The sequence below is a fragment of the Engystomops pustulosus genome, chromosome 5 (genome assembly GCF_040894005.1).
Source record: "Engystomops pustulosus chromosome 5, aEngPut4.maternal, whole genome shotgun sequence".
Classification (NCBI taxonomy): domain Eukaryota; kingdom Metazoa; phylum Chordata; class Amphibia; order Anura; family Leptodactylidae; genus Engystomops; species Engystomops pustulosus.
Genome location: NC_092415.1, coordinates 141,903,688 through 141,918,035, shown reverse-complemented (window position 1 = coordinate 141,918,035; position 14,348 = coordinate 141,903,688). Strand labels below are relative to the sequence as shown.

At 39.7% G+C, this 14,348-nt stretch overlaps 1 protein-coding gene across 5 annotated transcripts in view; it reads right to left on the bottom strand.

Moving 5' to 3' along the window:
* Positions 1-14,348, bottom strand: part of BBS9 (Bardet-Biedl syndrome 9) — a 271,289-nt gene that overhangs the window by 32,002 nt on the left and 224,939 nt on the right. For all 5 annotated transcript variants that reach the window (XM_072153261.1, XM_072153264.1, XM_072153263.1 and 2 more), the window contains one exon: positions 7,548-7,730. In XM_072153261.1, the coding sequence (XP_072009362.1) occupies positions 7,548-7,730 (183 nt within the window). The remainder of the gene's footprint in view (positions 1-7,547; positions 7,731-14,348) is intronic.

Here is a 14,348-nt window from a genome sequence, read left to right as displayed (position 1 = left end):
TCTTTAACTCAATAATGAATTTGGTCATCATAGTGATATTATCTCTTGTAATAAATCATCCTTTTTTAATAAGTTTGGATTAAGTGTTTATTCCACAAACTGGCGACACTCACTTGGAGATCTAACTAGTTCAGTCCAGGCTCAGTCTTCTATAGCAGTTAGAATGATACTTTCCTTTAATGTGACATCCTGGAGATGTTTTTGCATGAAGCTCAGCCAAATATTTATAGAACAAACACAAAGAAAGTCATTTAAGTCTTCATTAATCACTTGTAATTACAATCCGTGATAAAACAAAAAAATAGAAAGAGTTATTGTCACAACCTGGCTAGAAATTTTAGGAAGTAGAAATTTAATAAACATTATGATACAACACTTCCAGTATGACTAGTGGCGTGCCATAACGGGTGCATTCAAGGATAGGCATTTTTAAATATGGTTTTTAAAGGGATATTCTACCACAACTGATTTTGGTAGACGTTGCTATACTGCCAGTACTGCTTTAAGATTTTTGGGTTACCACTCTGGATTCCCACACTGCCACTCCAAAAATTTGAGGCAAATAAAATAAAAAGTCTCAGATGGGATTTAAACTCGAGTCTTCCGGCGTCCAAGTAAATTTAACTACTGGTGTTTCACATTGGGTTTGGTGTCCAGTTGTCAAAAGAAACAACAAACTGAGGTGAGCCACAAGGTAACCACTAGTTGGAAGGAAGAATTTCTTATAAACCCTCTACTGTGACAGCAGAGGGAGTATTACCCCTGCAGTGTGGCATTAGTGTCTAAACCATCTACTGTGACAGCACATTGAGTATTACCCCTGCAGTGTGGCATTAGTGTCTAAACCATCTACTGTGACAGCACATTGAGTATTACCCCTGCAGTGTGGCATTAGTGTCTAAACCATCTACTGTGACAGCACATTGAGTATTACCCCTGCAGTGTGGCATTAGTGTCTAAACCATCTACTGTGACAGCACATTGAGTATTACCCCTGCAGTGTGGCATTAGTGTCTAAACCCTCTACTGTGACAGCACATTCAGTATTACCCCTGCAGTGTGACATTAGTGTCTAAACCCTCTATTGTGACAGCAGAGGGAGTATTACCCCTGCAGTGTGGCATTAGTGTCTAAACCATCTACTGTGACAGCACATTCAGTATTACCCCTGCAGTGTGGCATTAGTGTCTAAACCATCTACTGTGACAGCACATTGAGTATTACCCCTGCAGTGTGGCATTAGTGTCTAAACCATCTACTGTGACAGCACATTCAGTATTACCCCTGCAGTGTGACATTAGTGTCTAAACCATCTATTGTGACAGCAGAGGGAGTATTATCCCTGCAATGTGGCATTAGTGTCTAAACCCTCTACTGTGACAGCACATTGAGTATTACCCCTGCAATGTGGCATTAGTGTCTAAACCCTCTACTGTGACAGCACATTGAGTATTACCCCTGCAATGTGGCATTAGTGTCTAAACCCTCTACTGTGACAGCACATTGAGTATTACCCCTGCAGTGTGACATTAGTGTCTAAACCCTCTACTGTGACAGCACATTGAGTATTACCCCTGCAGTGTGACATTAGTGTCTAAACCCTTTACCGTGCCATCACAGTGAGTATTATCCTTGTAGAAACTACATCACTTTTTAACTTTTTTATTGTTTTACAACATAAAACATAAACAAGCATGCAGTTTGTGCCTCTTAGTTCCACAATATAGACAAATGACAGAGTATTGATAGTTTTACATTCCTGCTGTTCATACTAAACAGTGTTTCTACATCCCTTTTTGTAATTTGTATTTTTACTGTGACATTAGTGTGTGTATTTTACCTGTACTTTAACATTCATGTGTTCATTGTTCCTGTATTGTGATATCACTATGTGTATGCCCGTAATGAGACATCACTGTGTGCATTCGTTTGGCTGTGTAGATCTATGTACAGCTTATGGAAGTGAGCCAGGGGTATTCAAATTTTCTCTCTAGTAGTGTTGATGTTATAACACAGGGGTCCCCAAACTACGGCCCGCGGGCCACTTGCGGCCCGCGGACCGTTTCTATCCGGCCCCCGTCCCATCCAGCGCCGAGCCCCGGGATCCGGATTTGTTATTTCGGGGCCCCCGGGCTGGCGCTCCAGTACGGCAGTCAGGCAGGGGCCTCCGTCCATCCGGACAGGAAGCTCCTGCCCGTCACTGAATAGTGCTCGATGCGGCCGGAAACGGCCGCTCGAGCACTATTACTGCAGGTGGAGCGATGTGGCCGGAAGACAACCCTGGCGCACATCGCTCCTTGAACCTGGATGCGCGGCCGCGTGATTACGTCATCACGCGGCCGCGCACCGCTTCCTGTCCGGCAGCAGCCCGAAGAAAGAAGATGCAGGAGCCAGAGGTAAGTACAGGGCTTTTATTATTTTTTTAAAAACAGCAGTAGAAACATTGTGGCTGCCCTAATATATGAAATTATGGATTATGGGGCAATTATAGAAAATAATAATGGAGGGGCAGCATAGGGAATAGTTATGAGGAACAGGATAGGAAATAATTAATTATGAGGGGGCAGCATAGGGAATAATTAATTATTTCCTATGCTGCCCCTCATAATTAATTATTTCCTATCCTGCTCCTCATAATTAATTATTTCCTATTCTGACCCTCATAATTAATTATTTCCTCATAAGGGGTAGCATAGGAAATAATAAATTATAAGGGGCAGCATAGGAAATAATAAATTATAAGGGGCAGCATAGGAAATAATAAATTATGAGGGGCAGCATAGGAAATAATTAATTATGAGGGGCAGCATAGGAAATAATTAATTATGAGGGGCAGTATAGGAAATAATTAATTATGAGGGGCAGCATAGGAAATAATTAATTATGAGGGGCAGTATAGGAAATAATTAATTATGAGGGGCAGTATAGGAAATAATTAATTAATTAATATTTTTTTTATTTTTAAACTTCAGTCCGGCCCTCCAACGGTCTGAGAGGGACAGTGATCGGCCCCCTATGTAAAAAGTTTGGGGACCCCTGTTATAACAGATACATATAAATATATCATCTAAGTGTTGATTTTGATTTTCAGATAAATTATTTTATCATTTATTTTGGCTTCAAACTAAAGTTTATAAAAACGCCAACTTCCATGAAGGCAAAATGAAGAAAACAGTCCACAACAATATTCACTGGACCACATTACTATCTGAAAGCTCAGAGGGACAGAAGAGTAATCAAACTCACATTTAACTATTGTGATTTTACACGTTGTTTGGTCGAGAACAAACGCTAAAGCATGAACTGGCAGATATAGAGAATACTGTATACACAGAAGAGGAATCTCCGCTGTGCAACCTTTCCAACACTTGCATAAAGAGCACCGAGGCTGTGAGAACCCAAGCCGGGAGGTTTATAAAATTGACTATTCTAATGTGTTTAGGATTATATCCAACTGCTTTTTTGATTACTGTCACTTCATTACTTTGTCTGCCAGTATATTTATTTTGTGTCTCAACAAACTGATTTTTCACAAATGGTATTTATAAGTATAGTTAAAGTTTCGTCAAGTACCTTTATGTGCAGGTTGTTTCAGCATAAAGGGTGAACTTTAGCTAGCCTCCCTCTGAGCCCTCCCTGGTTTTTCAGTTTGTCACTATCAAGATATTTCCATAGAATGTTAATGTTTGGAGAAACTCACAATTGCAACCAACAGCTCATGTTTTTCCTACTATGATGCTAAATCATATCCGCAGTATTGAAATATATTAGGTACCCGCATTCTGTCCATCTTGAGTGGTCCTTATTGCTCGTTTAAGCTCTATTAGCACACGTATTACAAAGTTCATCATAGCCATTACATGCAATATACAGCACCCAACCATACTATAGATCTATATAATACAGATCCATAGCAATCAGCTCTGTGATTGCTACACGCCAATGCTGACCCTTAACATTTTATATAGACACCTACATCTACATTCTAAAGTACTAATAGTGTAAGCCTAAACACAAAACTATTTGAAATAGCAACTATAAGTTAGGCAAGTTATATACTAACGCTCAAAAGGGGTCACTTACAAATTTCCTTATTTTTTAAAGAAAAGCACATTTTCATTCAATGAAACTAACAATAAATAAATCATAAATTCACCCTAAACCTTGTTAATGTGGTAAATGACTATTCTAGCTGCAAACATCTGTTTTTTTAATGCAGTATATGCATAGATATACAGTATAAACTCAAGTATAAGCCGAGTTTTTCAGCACAAAAAAATGTGCTGAAAACCTCACCTCAGCTTATACTCGAGTCGAGAAAAACAAACAAACAGTGTACTCACCTTCCGATACAGCCCCCTCCGACAGGCCCTCTTCTATCCATCGCGGCCCTGACATCGGCTCGGTGTCCCCGCCCTGTCCGTCGCTGGAATCGTGACGTCAGCCGCTCGCTGACTTTCTACTATGTGGGCCAGAGCATTGCTGTATAGAAGAGGACCTGCAAGGGACGTCTGAAGGTGAATACCTTTTTTTCCTACAGGCGTTATATTGGGGGCAGGGGCTGCAGGCTATATACTAGGGAGATGGCAGGCTATATAATACAGGAGGTGGCAGACTATATACTACAGGAGCTGGCAGGCTATACACTAGGCTATACACCCCTATACACTATAGGGGCTGCCAGGCTTTATACTACATGGGCTGACAGGCTATATACTACAGGGGCTGGCAGGCTATATACTACAGGGGGTGGCAGGCTATATACTACAGGGGGCTGGCAGGCTATATACTACAGGGGCTGGCAGGCAGTTTACTACATGGGGCTGAAAGGCAGTATACTACAGGGGGCTGGCAGGCTATATACTACAGGGGCTGACAGGCTACATACTACAGGAGGGTGGCAGGCTATATACTACAGGGTCTGGCAGGCTATATACTACAGGGGGCTGGCTGGCTATATACTACAGGGGGCTGGCTGGCTATATATTACAGGGGGCTGGCTGGCTATATGCTGCAGGGGCTGGCTGTCTATATACTACAGGGGGCATGCTGTCTATATACTACAGGGGGCTGGCTGGCTATATATTATAGGGGCTGGCAGGCTATAAACTACAGGGGCTTACAGGCTATATACTACAGGGGCTTACAGGCTATACAGAAGAAGATCGCATTCCGCACCAGATGTGGATTAAAACATATTTTCTTTATTCAAATATCCATTAAAAGTTGGTGAAAAAAGAAACAAAATTTCTTGACATTATGATGTTTCATGGAAGTGCATCCTAAACATTGCTGGGCTTTGATGTAGTGAAAAAACCTACACATTTCGGGCGTATAAAATGCCCTTACTTATGGCTGGTTTGTGTGTGACTGAAACATGGATATGTAGAGCCATTACGTTCCCTCCCACCCAACGTGGGGAGAGGAAGAGGTGGAGCCACTGACGTAAAAACCATATTATAAAATACCAAATCTTATGAAAAAGACTACAAAAGTTACACATACATGTATTCTTACAATAACTTTAAGATCATCATGAGGAAATAGCGAAAAATACATATATAAGGGACACGTTTGCATTTGCAACATACGTGTCATCCTACATACTGACATATCAGAGAGAACGGTCCAAGAAGCGCTGCTGCGCATGCTCCAACCAGGTACGAACCCTCAAAGATTCGCAAATCCTAGCCCGTGTTCACACCCAAAGGGCAAGGAAGCATCAATCAGCAAATAATAGCGAAAGAAACAAAAAAGGAGAAACCCAGACTCAAACAGGTACCTCAGAAAGATGTCTGCGGGGAGGAAAATCATTTGTTGGAAAATTAACCGTGTAAAATATTCCCATGTTAATTGAAATAAATTACTGTCATATATATAGATTCTTTAGTTACCTGTGTCAAAGGGACAGACACACACATGACCCATACATATATACTTTCCGAATAAATTTTCCCTTTACACACATCCAACCTTAATAATGAGTTAATAATGGAACAATAATTCCTTTCTGTAATTCATTCCTACGGGGAATCTGGAATTTAAAATGAAAATCCAAAAGGCCTCACGGTCTAAAAATAATTTTAATCTGTCACCCCCTCGTTTTGGAAGGAGAGCATAAACAGGGTCTAACAAGAGTAGAAAGAGAAGTGGGAGGTCCTGCTGCACAACTAAGCAACAAGACAAGTACATGAGAGTCTCTATTTTGGGAAACCAGCAGCTCACAGGTCCTCCACTGGCAGCTTCATTACATAGTACCCGTAGAGGCGACTATAGGATGCTGGCCTTCAGGGCAGAGTGGCAAAGAAAAAGCCATATTTGAGACTGGCTAATAAAAGGAAAAGATTAATATGGAGAAAAGAATACAGACATTGGAAAGAAGAAGATTGGGGAAGATTGGAAAAACTTGTTATAGACAGACAAATCTAAGTTAGAGACGCATAACAACTGAAAAGATGCCTGACGTCATCTGTCAAGCATGGTGGAGGTAATGTGATGTTCTGGGATTGCTTTGGTGCTGGGAAAGTGGGAGATTTGTACAAGGTCGAATGGATTTCCAATACGGAAGGCTATCATTCTATTTTGTAACGCCATGCCAGATCCCATGGACAATGCTTGATTGGAGCTAATTTTATCCTAAAACAGGACAATGACCCAAAGCACATCTCCAAAGTATGCATGGACTATTTAGGGAAGTAGCAGGCAGTTGGTAATCCATTTGTAATGGAATGGCCAGCCCAGTCACCAGATCTCAACCCCCATTGAGCTGTTGTGGCAGCAGCTTGACTGTATGGTACGCGAAATGTGGCCATCACGCCAATCCAACTTGTGGGAGGGGCTTCTAAAAGGATAGGATGAAAATTCTGCAAATTACCTCAGCAAATTAATAGCTAGAATGCCGAAAGTCTGAAATGCTGTAATCATAGCAAAAGGAACATTATTTGAAGAAAGCAAAGTTTGAAGGAGAATATTATTATTTCAAATGAAACAAAAATATTTCAAACCTTGTCAATGTCTGGATTATATTTTCCATTACTTTTGCAACTCATTTGAAAAATAAAAGTAGAGTTTTCATAGAAAATACAAAATTGTCTGGGTGACCCCATACTTTTGATTGGTAGTGTATATGTATAAAATGAAATATAAAAATATAAATGTCATGAGAAAGGGATCTACAATGGACTTTATATTGTGGTGTAAAATACATTTGCATTATTTTTATGGTTTAATTCACAGTCAGTCTGATGTGAATTCCCTTCACTTGGATGCCAGTTGTGAATATTTAGTTATGGGTCAAAAGGAAGAGTCGGTTCAAGGGCAATATATAAGAGATGGTCCAGAACCATCTCCAACCTACAGACTAACTGAGACAGCTGGTCAATTGTTATCAAGGGCACAAAATATGCAAATATTTCATCAATATACAAACCACAACAAAAACCTTTGTTAGATTGAGAATATTGTGGCCATGTAAAATAATGGCCAAAAATATGGTTTTAGACTATATAAAACCTATTGAATAGATACTATAAGAGTAATCATCTTACCAATTCTTGACCATCCTGTTGCAGTGGTAAAAGGGTAGATTCTAAAAAGGTGATTTGATCTTTACTAAGTTTCTGCCATAGTCCAATGAGAAGAATTATCAGTTGGGTTGCAGCCTTCAGCTTTATGAATGCCCGGAAAAGGTTGTTCTGCAGTTCTTCAGCAGCATCTGCTATACCTAAAACCTATGAGAGAAATAGAAAGTTCAAATGGCAGAAAGTCACAACGTAAAAAACATACTCCAGATTTACACACAGGTTCATAAGGAATCTGAGACCAAAAAATTACGTTTGGCACATCATACTGACCCTTGTGAACGGTGAGTTTATCTACCTCACCCACTTGAGATTATTGCTCCTATAGTGCAAGCTAGGATAAGAGTATAAAACCCATGCTAGTTTTTAATGAATGGCTACCAATATGTCCTTAAAGGGGTTTTCCCATAAAAGAAAATTCTCTAATTTCAATCCCCTAGTTATTGAACACAATAAAGATAATTTTTAACCCTTTACTTTACAATTTTACTCAGTTTTATAGCTCGTAATACTCTGTGATGGTCAATGTAAGATTCCAGAGTGTGGAAGCAGACACTTCATGATCCGTTTAGTTCTGTGAGCTAAAAATGTGGCTAGATTATCAGGGTACAGGTTTATATACACTTTCATTTACCTTCTGAACATTGTACTAGTATCTGACACATAGAAAGAGAGATGAGACAGATGAGAGATTAGAGATGATGAGATCCATGATATGCCTATTACACAAAATGACACTCTCCAGCTCTGTTACATCTCAGATACAGACACACTGTGTGCCTGCCTTCCCCTCACCCAGATAAAGAACTTATCTGCCTGTAGCTCACTTCCGGCAGGAAGTCAGTCAGTGTCAGCTTGTTCTGGAATGCAGGGGTAAAGGGGCTAGAGGCGGAGAGCAGCTCAGCTCCACAGAGTCAGACAGAAAGGCAAGATGGCTGCCAATCCTAAAGTCAGCAGATAGGGGGTCGGAAACCAGGGGCAACTGAAATAGTGTACAGGTTGGAATTATATCTGTAAAATTCTGTATTTTTGTTAATAACAGTGAATTGTTGTTGTTATCCTGAGTACATTTAAGAATCTTGTCTTCGTGGGCATGCCCCTTTAATTCCACATTGTACATAAAGAATGTTCATATTTCATTGAATTGTAAAACTGTCATAGCATTTTGTCATGGTAATTATGTTGAAAAAAACAAAAATATATATAACACTAATAGAAGTTATTGTACATAAATGTCAAAGTATATAGTACTAGTAAAGTATATAGTTTAGTAAATCTTAAAAATCCTGTGTGATCAATTCCTGCACAAGCACATGGACAATTTGAAAACTGCTGCAGCAAAAATTAGCAAACTAGACCGTTTTTTAACAACTTGTTAATGGGGTTGTCCGGGTTTCTCCAGCCAGGAGCCATAAAAACAAAAAAAGAAAAAAAGTATGCTCACCTTCTTCAGCACTGTGGTCCAGCACTGCCGCCTGTCCGTGTTGTGCCTCTGTTTGTACATAGAAGGAGGCATGCCCAATCCACCAACTGCCACATGTGGTATACAGCATTAGATTCAATGTTGAATCCAGTGACCGAAAGTAGCCGCATGGAAGTGAATGCCTGTGTAAACAACAGGAGCGCTGGAGAAGGTAAGCATAGGTTTTTTTCCCTCTTTTTTATAGCCCCCCTGGCCCGATATATATTATTAAAACCTGGACAGCCCCTTCAAAACTTCTAGAAGTACCATGTCCATTGCTCATGCTTCTCTATGGGTTTTCATGAAATTACTTTGGTATTCATGCACCACAAGGAACAAAGAAAGCTATTAAAAAAAACAAAACAGGACTGAGTTTTCCGGGCCTCTTAATGCCGTTTTCAGGAGAAGCATTAGCTCAATGACAGGAATAGCCAAATGTCACAAAAAGCAAATCATTTGTTACAAGGGCCTGTAATACATCCTTTTTACCTAGTCTACTGAGAGATAGAAGGAAGCAAGTTACAAGAAAGAAGTAACATTTTGCAGGCAAGTGACACAAAATACAACACCCAAGTGGCATCCAACTGCTTACATATCCTTTCACTTTACAATGCACTTAAATGTGCGATATGATGAGCTCTATATAATGAAAGAATGTTTCCTATGCTATAAATCTTGAAAGCTCTACAGACTCCATACAGCTCAAGGTAAAACACAATACTGTCATAAAAAGCCTGTATAGGTTATGCAGAGGTTTTACTGAAAATCAGTCTGCAGTTGTTGTACAGTACTACTAGCAACACCAAATCACTAAGCATAAAACTGGCTCTACATACAGTATAATCTATAAGAACATCCACCGACATAGGTGCAATAATAGCAAATTTACATGTTTCAATTTTAACTGGACCCCATATCTTTCCAAGGCTCTACATTTCTATGCCAAATAATAAACCATTCTAAAAAGGATTGAAGGAAATCTACCACATGGATGCACTGCTTGTAAGACCGGAGGCTGTATGGCTACAGCAGATTCAGCAAACATTCAGCAAAGGCACATTGTAAAGAATGCCATGTAGAAACGCCAGACCATACCCTAGAGAAAGTTAGGCCCTATTCACATTGTTTTAATTTTTGAAAATGTATTAAAAAACAAGTGGTTATATATGAAGGGGTTAAATGACAGTTTTCTCATAAACTAAGCTTTTGCAAGCAAAAATGGATCCTGTTTCGGGGAGCACACACCAAGATTCAAGTGTGATTGGTTTAGAAGAACAGCACCCATGTGGTAGATTTCCTTTAACAATCAACTTTTATCCACAGGAAATATATCATGTGAAAAATGGGGTCCAGTCTGCTTGTTATATATTATGGAACTGAGCAGACTGATATTCCAAAGGTTCACACTCACAGTAAGGTAAGGAAAATGTGGCTAAACACCCATTTGCCATTGAAATGAAAAAGGAGGGTCCTGGTGCCTCTTTAAAGCTCTTTATCTAGCAGATCACGAGCACGGCAGAAGGTTGGAAGATAAATGTGATCTGTACAATGTACATGGAGTCAAGTCGATAAATTATTCAAGTGCAGAAGAGTTGCTGCAACATGGGTTGCATGTACCAGTAAGATGAGCTTTGTAATCCAAAAAAATACAGTAGATTTTTAGGTAAAATATTTTGGTTAACTTTTCATTTACTTACATAACCCTTTGCTTGATCTGAACCCAATGGGTAGATACTTTGTGAATTCCATAAAATAGAGGAGGTTTTTTTCTGGTAAACTTATTATTTATAAATTTACTCCTCTGCTTCTCTAGACCCAGTGGGCACAAACATTCATTTAGTCTAAAAAATATAGTACTTTAATGTTTTATTTTTATTTTTAAAAAAAAAGCTCTTGTGTAACGTGTCATTTACTCATTTAAGCCTTGGCTTCATCTAGATCCAGCGGGTGGTTTGATTAGTTATTGACACTCAAGGAAACGTCAGTTTCTGTCAGAGATCCAATATCTTATAGAAAGAATAATATAAGCACATTGGTACACTTTTTGCAAAACGGTTTGATTTCAATCATTAATTTTAGGATGCTGCAGGGAATCAGAACACTTGATGCAGGACACCCAAACTGATTACAATTTATTGTTAGGAACACTTTCCATCTACTGACAGCATTACTGAAAGCCAAGATAATTTATGGCAATGAATTGCTGGCTGATTTAGCTTACGAAATAAACAGCTCAAATGTGAAGGTGTCTGGAGATGAGTAGGTTTCATTTTTGCAGTTTGTCAGTAGTTTCACAAATGAACCAATATGTGTGGGTTTTACATTCCAAAGCATTTGTCAAGATACCAAATCAGTGTGTCACAATGGTCCTTGGAAAGTGTATTCACCAGGTAGCCTCTAACTAAATGCTTTTGATCCTAGTAAGAATGGAACCATCTGATCTATACCTGGCTGTGTCTGAATGCCCGGCTTTGTTAGGAAGAGAACTGTCTACGGCGTAATATGTCCATGTTTTGTAAGTAATAGAATGGCGCCAGGACGACAGTGCAGCATGAAATGTCAGCGTAAACACTTTTTTCTTACAATGTTTTTCATTCTTCCCAGATGAAATTCCAGAGACTGATAGGTGCAGATAATTTTCTGATAGGACTAGAGAGATTTGAAGAATCTTGAGACATTTGTTAACACTTTAATATTGCAAAGGGTTTTTAAGAGTTTATAATATTTTCTCTACGGTCTTTTAAATTTTAAAGACACATAAAGATCATTATTAAAAAAAATCTAAATATATTTATGCAACTATAATTTACATGACTTCACAAAGTGGAAAATACATTGCAAATACTTGGAATTTTGAGGCAAAGTGAATTTTGTAAGAAAGTAGAGTGGGCACTGCCAGGCCAGCATTTATACAGCCATATAGTCTTTTATGTCCATGATATGCACAGGCAACAAAAGTTTAACAACCAACCTTTGGTTGTGTTCTCATCCACAAACTGTGATGCAGGTTCGAGCCAGAAAAATCCATAGAAAGAACATAACAAAAACAGCAATGGCCGTTTCCCGTTACAGTTTTTCCAGCTCGTGTGCAAATAAAAGTTTAACACGGCCTGTATTTGCAGACAGAAAACGGATGCAACAAAGGGACCGCAAAATGCAGAAGGTTGGGTGAATGAGGCCTACAGATGGCACTTTCACTGTGAATATCTATACAAATGACCATAACAATTAGCATTGTGGAACCATTGCGTCATATGACTGGTTTGCTAGTTGTAAGAGGGGAGGTCAGGGAAGGCTGGGAGGTCAGGACAGGCTGGGAGAGGGGGAGGTCAGGGCAGGCTGGGAGAGGGGAGAAATCAGGGCAGGCTGAGAGAGGGGAGAAATCAGGGCAGGGTGGGAGAGGGGAGGTCAGGGAAGGGCAGAAGATAAGCCAAAAATATCACCAGAAGAACCCTGAAACAGAGCTTTGATCATGAATCCATGTATTAAACAGCAAAAAGCACATACTTGCTGAATATTACAAACCTAGACACATAAACACTCCAGTACCTCCCACTTGAGGAAGGTGGCTCTTATCACAAGGATAGGGCACTGACTGGAAGTGGACATAATGCAAGATTGCATGATACCAAAATTATGACATATAAGACATTTCTGACACTGACTGGAAACCGTTTAGCAAAAAGTCATAACAAATTTATTGGAAGTTTTCCCTCTACTGAACAGTGTAAGAAATTGTGTCTAACACCATTCACTTGAAAGAGAACATTTTGTAGTTTTCTATGCAGTGGGTGGCCCAGTCACCAGTCTGAGAAGAAAAGTGAAGATGGCACAGTTTACTAGCTATGCAGTCCATGATATTCAGGTTTGTGCTCAGTAGTTGGATCAGTTATAAATTGCTAGAATTCACTAGCATTATGCCATCACTTTACAGAATGGGGATACCCCTTTAAATAAACAATCTAGAGGTATAATTGTGCTTCAAAAAATAAAGCAGGCATTCAGGAAAGAAATATTTTACACATGTTATTTGCTTACTGGCAACCTGTAATTTTCATAAAGCTAGCTGGCAAAGGTACACTCAGATGCAAACTGAAACATATGTCTCATCTGTTAAAGGATAAAAACAAATTATATATATATATATATATATATATATATATATATATATTTTTTTTTTAAAAGTATTTATTTTTGCAGTTTTTTGAATTTTTATACAAACATAATAAACAAAACCAGAAAACAAGATTGTCTGTCACATATTTCCTTCCCCCCAATACAGGATTATTATACAACAGCCATGGTAACAGTCAGGTTCTTACTGCGTTTCAAAACTACCTGAGGGATATTACATAGTAGATAACAGCAGATACTGCAGCCAGACATCTTGATACAACACAAATAACTATTGACACATAGACAATCAGTCACACACACACACACACACACACCAGCACGCTCAGTCTCCTTCATCATGGAGAGGAATATAAATCACATGTGATTATAAGGCTGTATGGGGAGTCGCGCACCATCTGGACCAGATGCGATCAAACTTCTGGGGACACTTCCTGTTGGTATACAGGGACCGGTAGTGGGGAATGACGCTGTTAATAAGTAGTATCCATCTTTTTAATGGAGGGGGCTCCTGGTCCTTCCAGGTCATCACCACCACTTTTCGGGCGTAATATAAGACAAACCTAAAGAAAATTTTGTCATAGTGGCCATTGACAACTTCGTTTATGATGCCGAGGAGACACACAGAGGGAGACAGTAAGCGTGGGAAATCAAAGTGTACATTTAGGAACTCCAGCACTTCGGACCAGAAGGCATGAACCCTAGGGCAGGACCAGACACAGTGCAGGAAGGATCCGACTTCAGCCTGACAGCGAAAGCAAAGGTCGTTGGGCATTGCTCCCATATGGAATAGTCTAGCAGGGGTGAAATATACTCGATGGAGGAATTTAGATTGGATCAGGAAGTCCCTCGCACTCACTACAGATGTGAAGTAGGACAGTTCGACCTCCCTCCAGTCATCATCTGACAGGTCAGGGATATCCTGTCTCCAGCGTTCACAGGCTCTATCAAACGGTCTGGACTTTTGCTCTTGTAGGAGAGCATAGCACTGAGTGAGTGGCTTAGGGAGGTCCGGGGTACTCATCAGAGTCTCTAGTTTGGAGAATTTCACTGTCAGGCTGAAGGAGCCGAATTGGGCTTTGAATGCGTGTCGCAGTTGCGTGTAATGGAAGCTAGCCGTATTGGGTACCGTATGTCTCTCCCTTATCTCGTTAAAGCTGAGTAATTCTGCT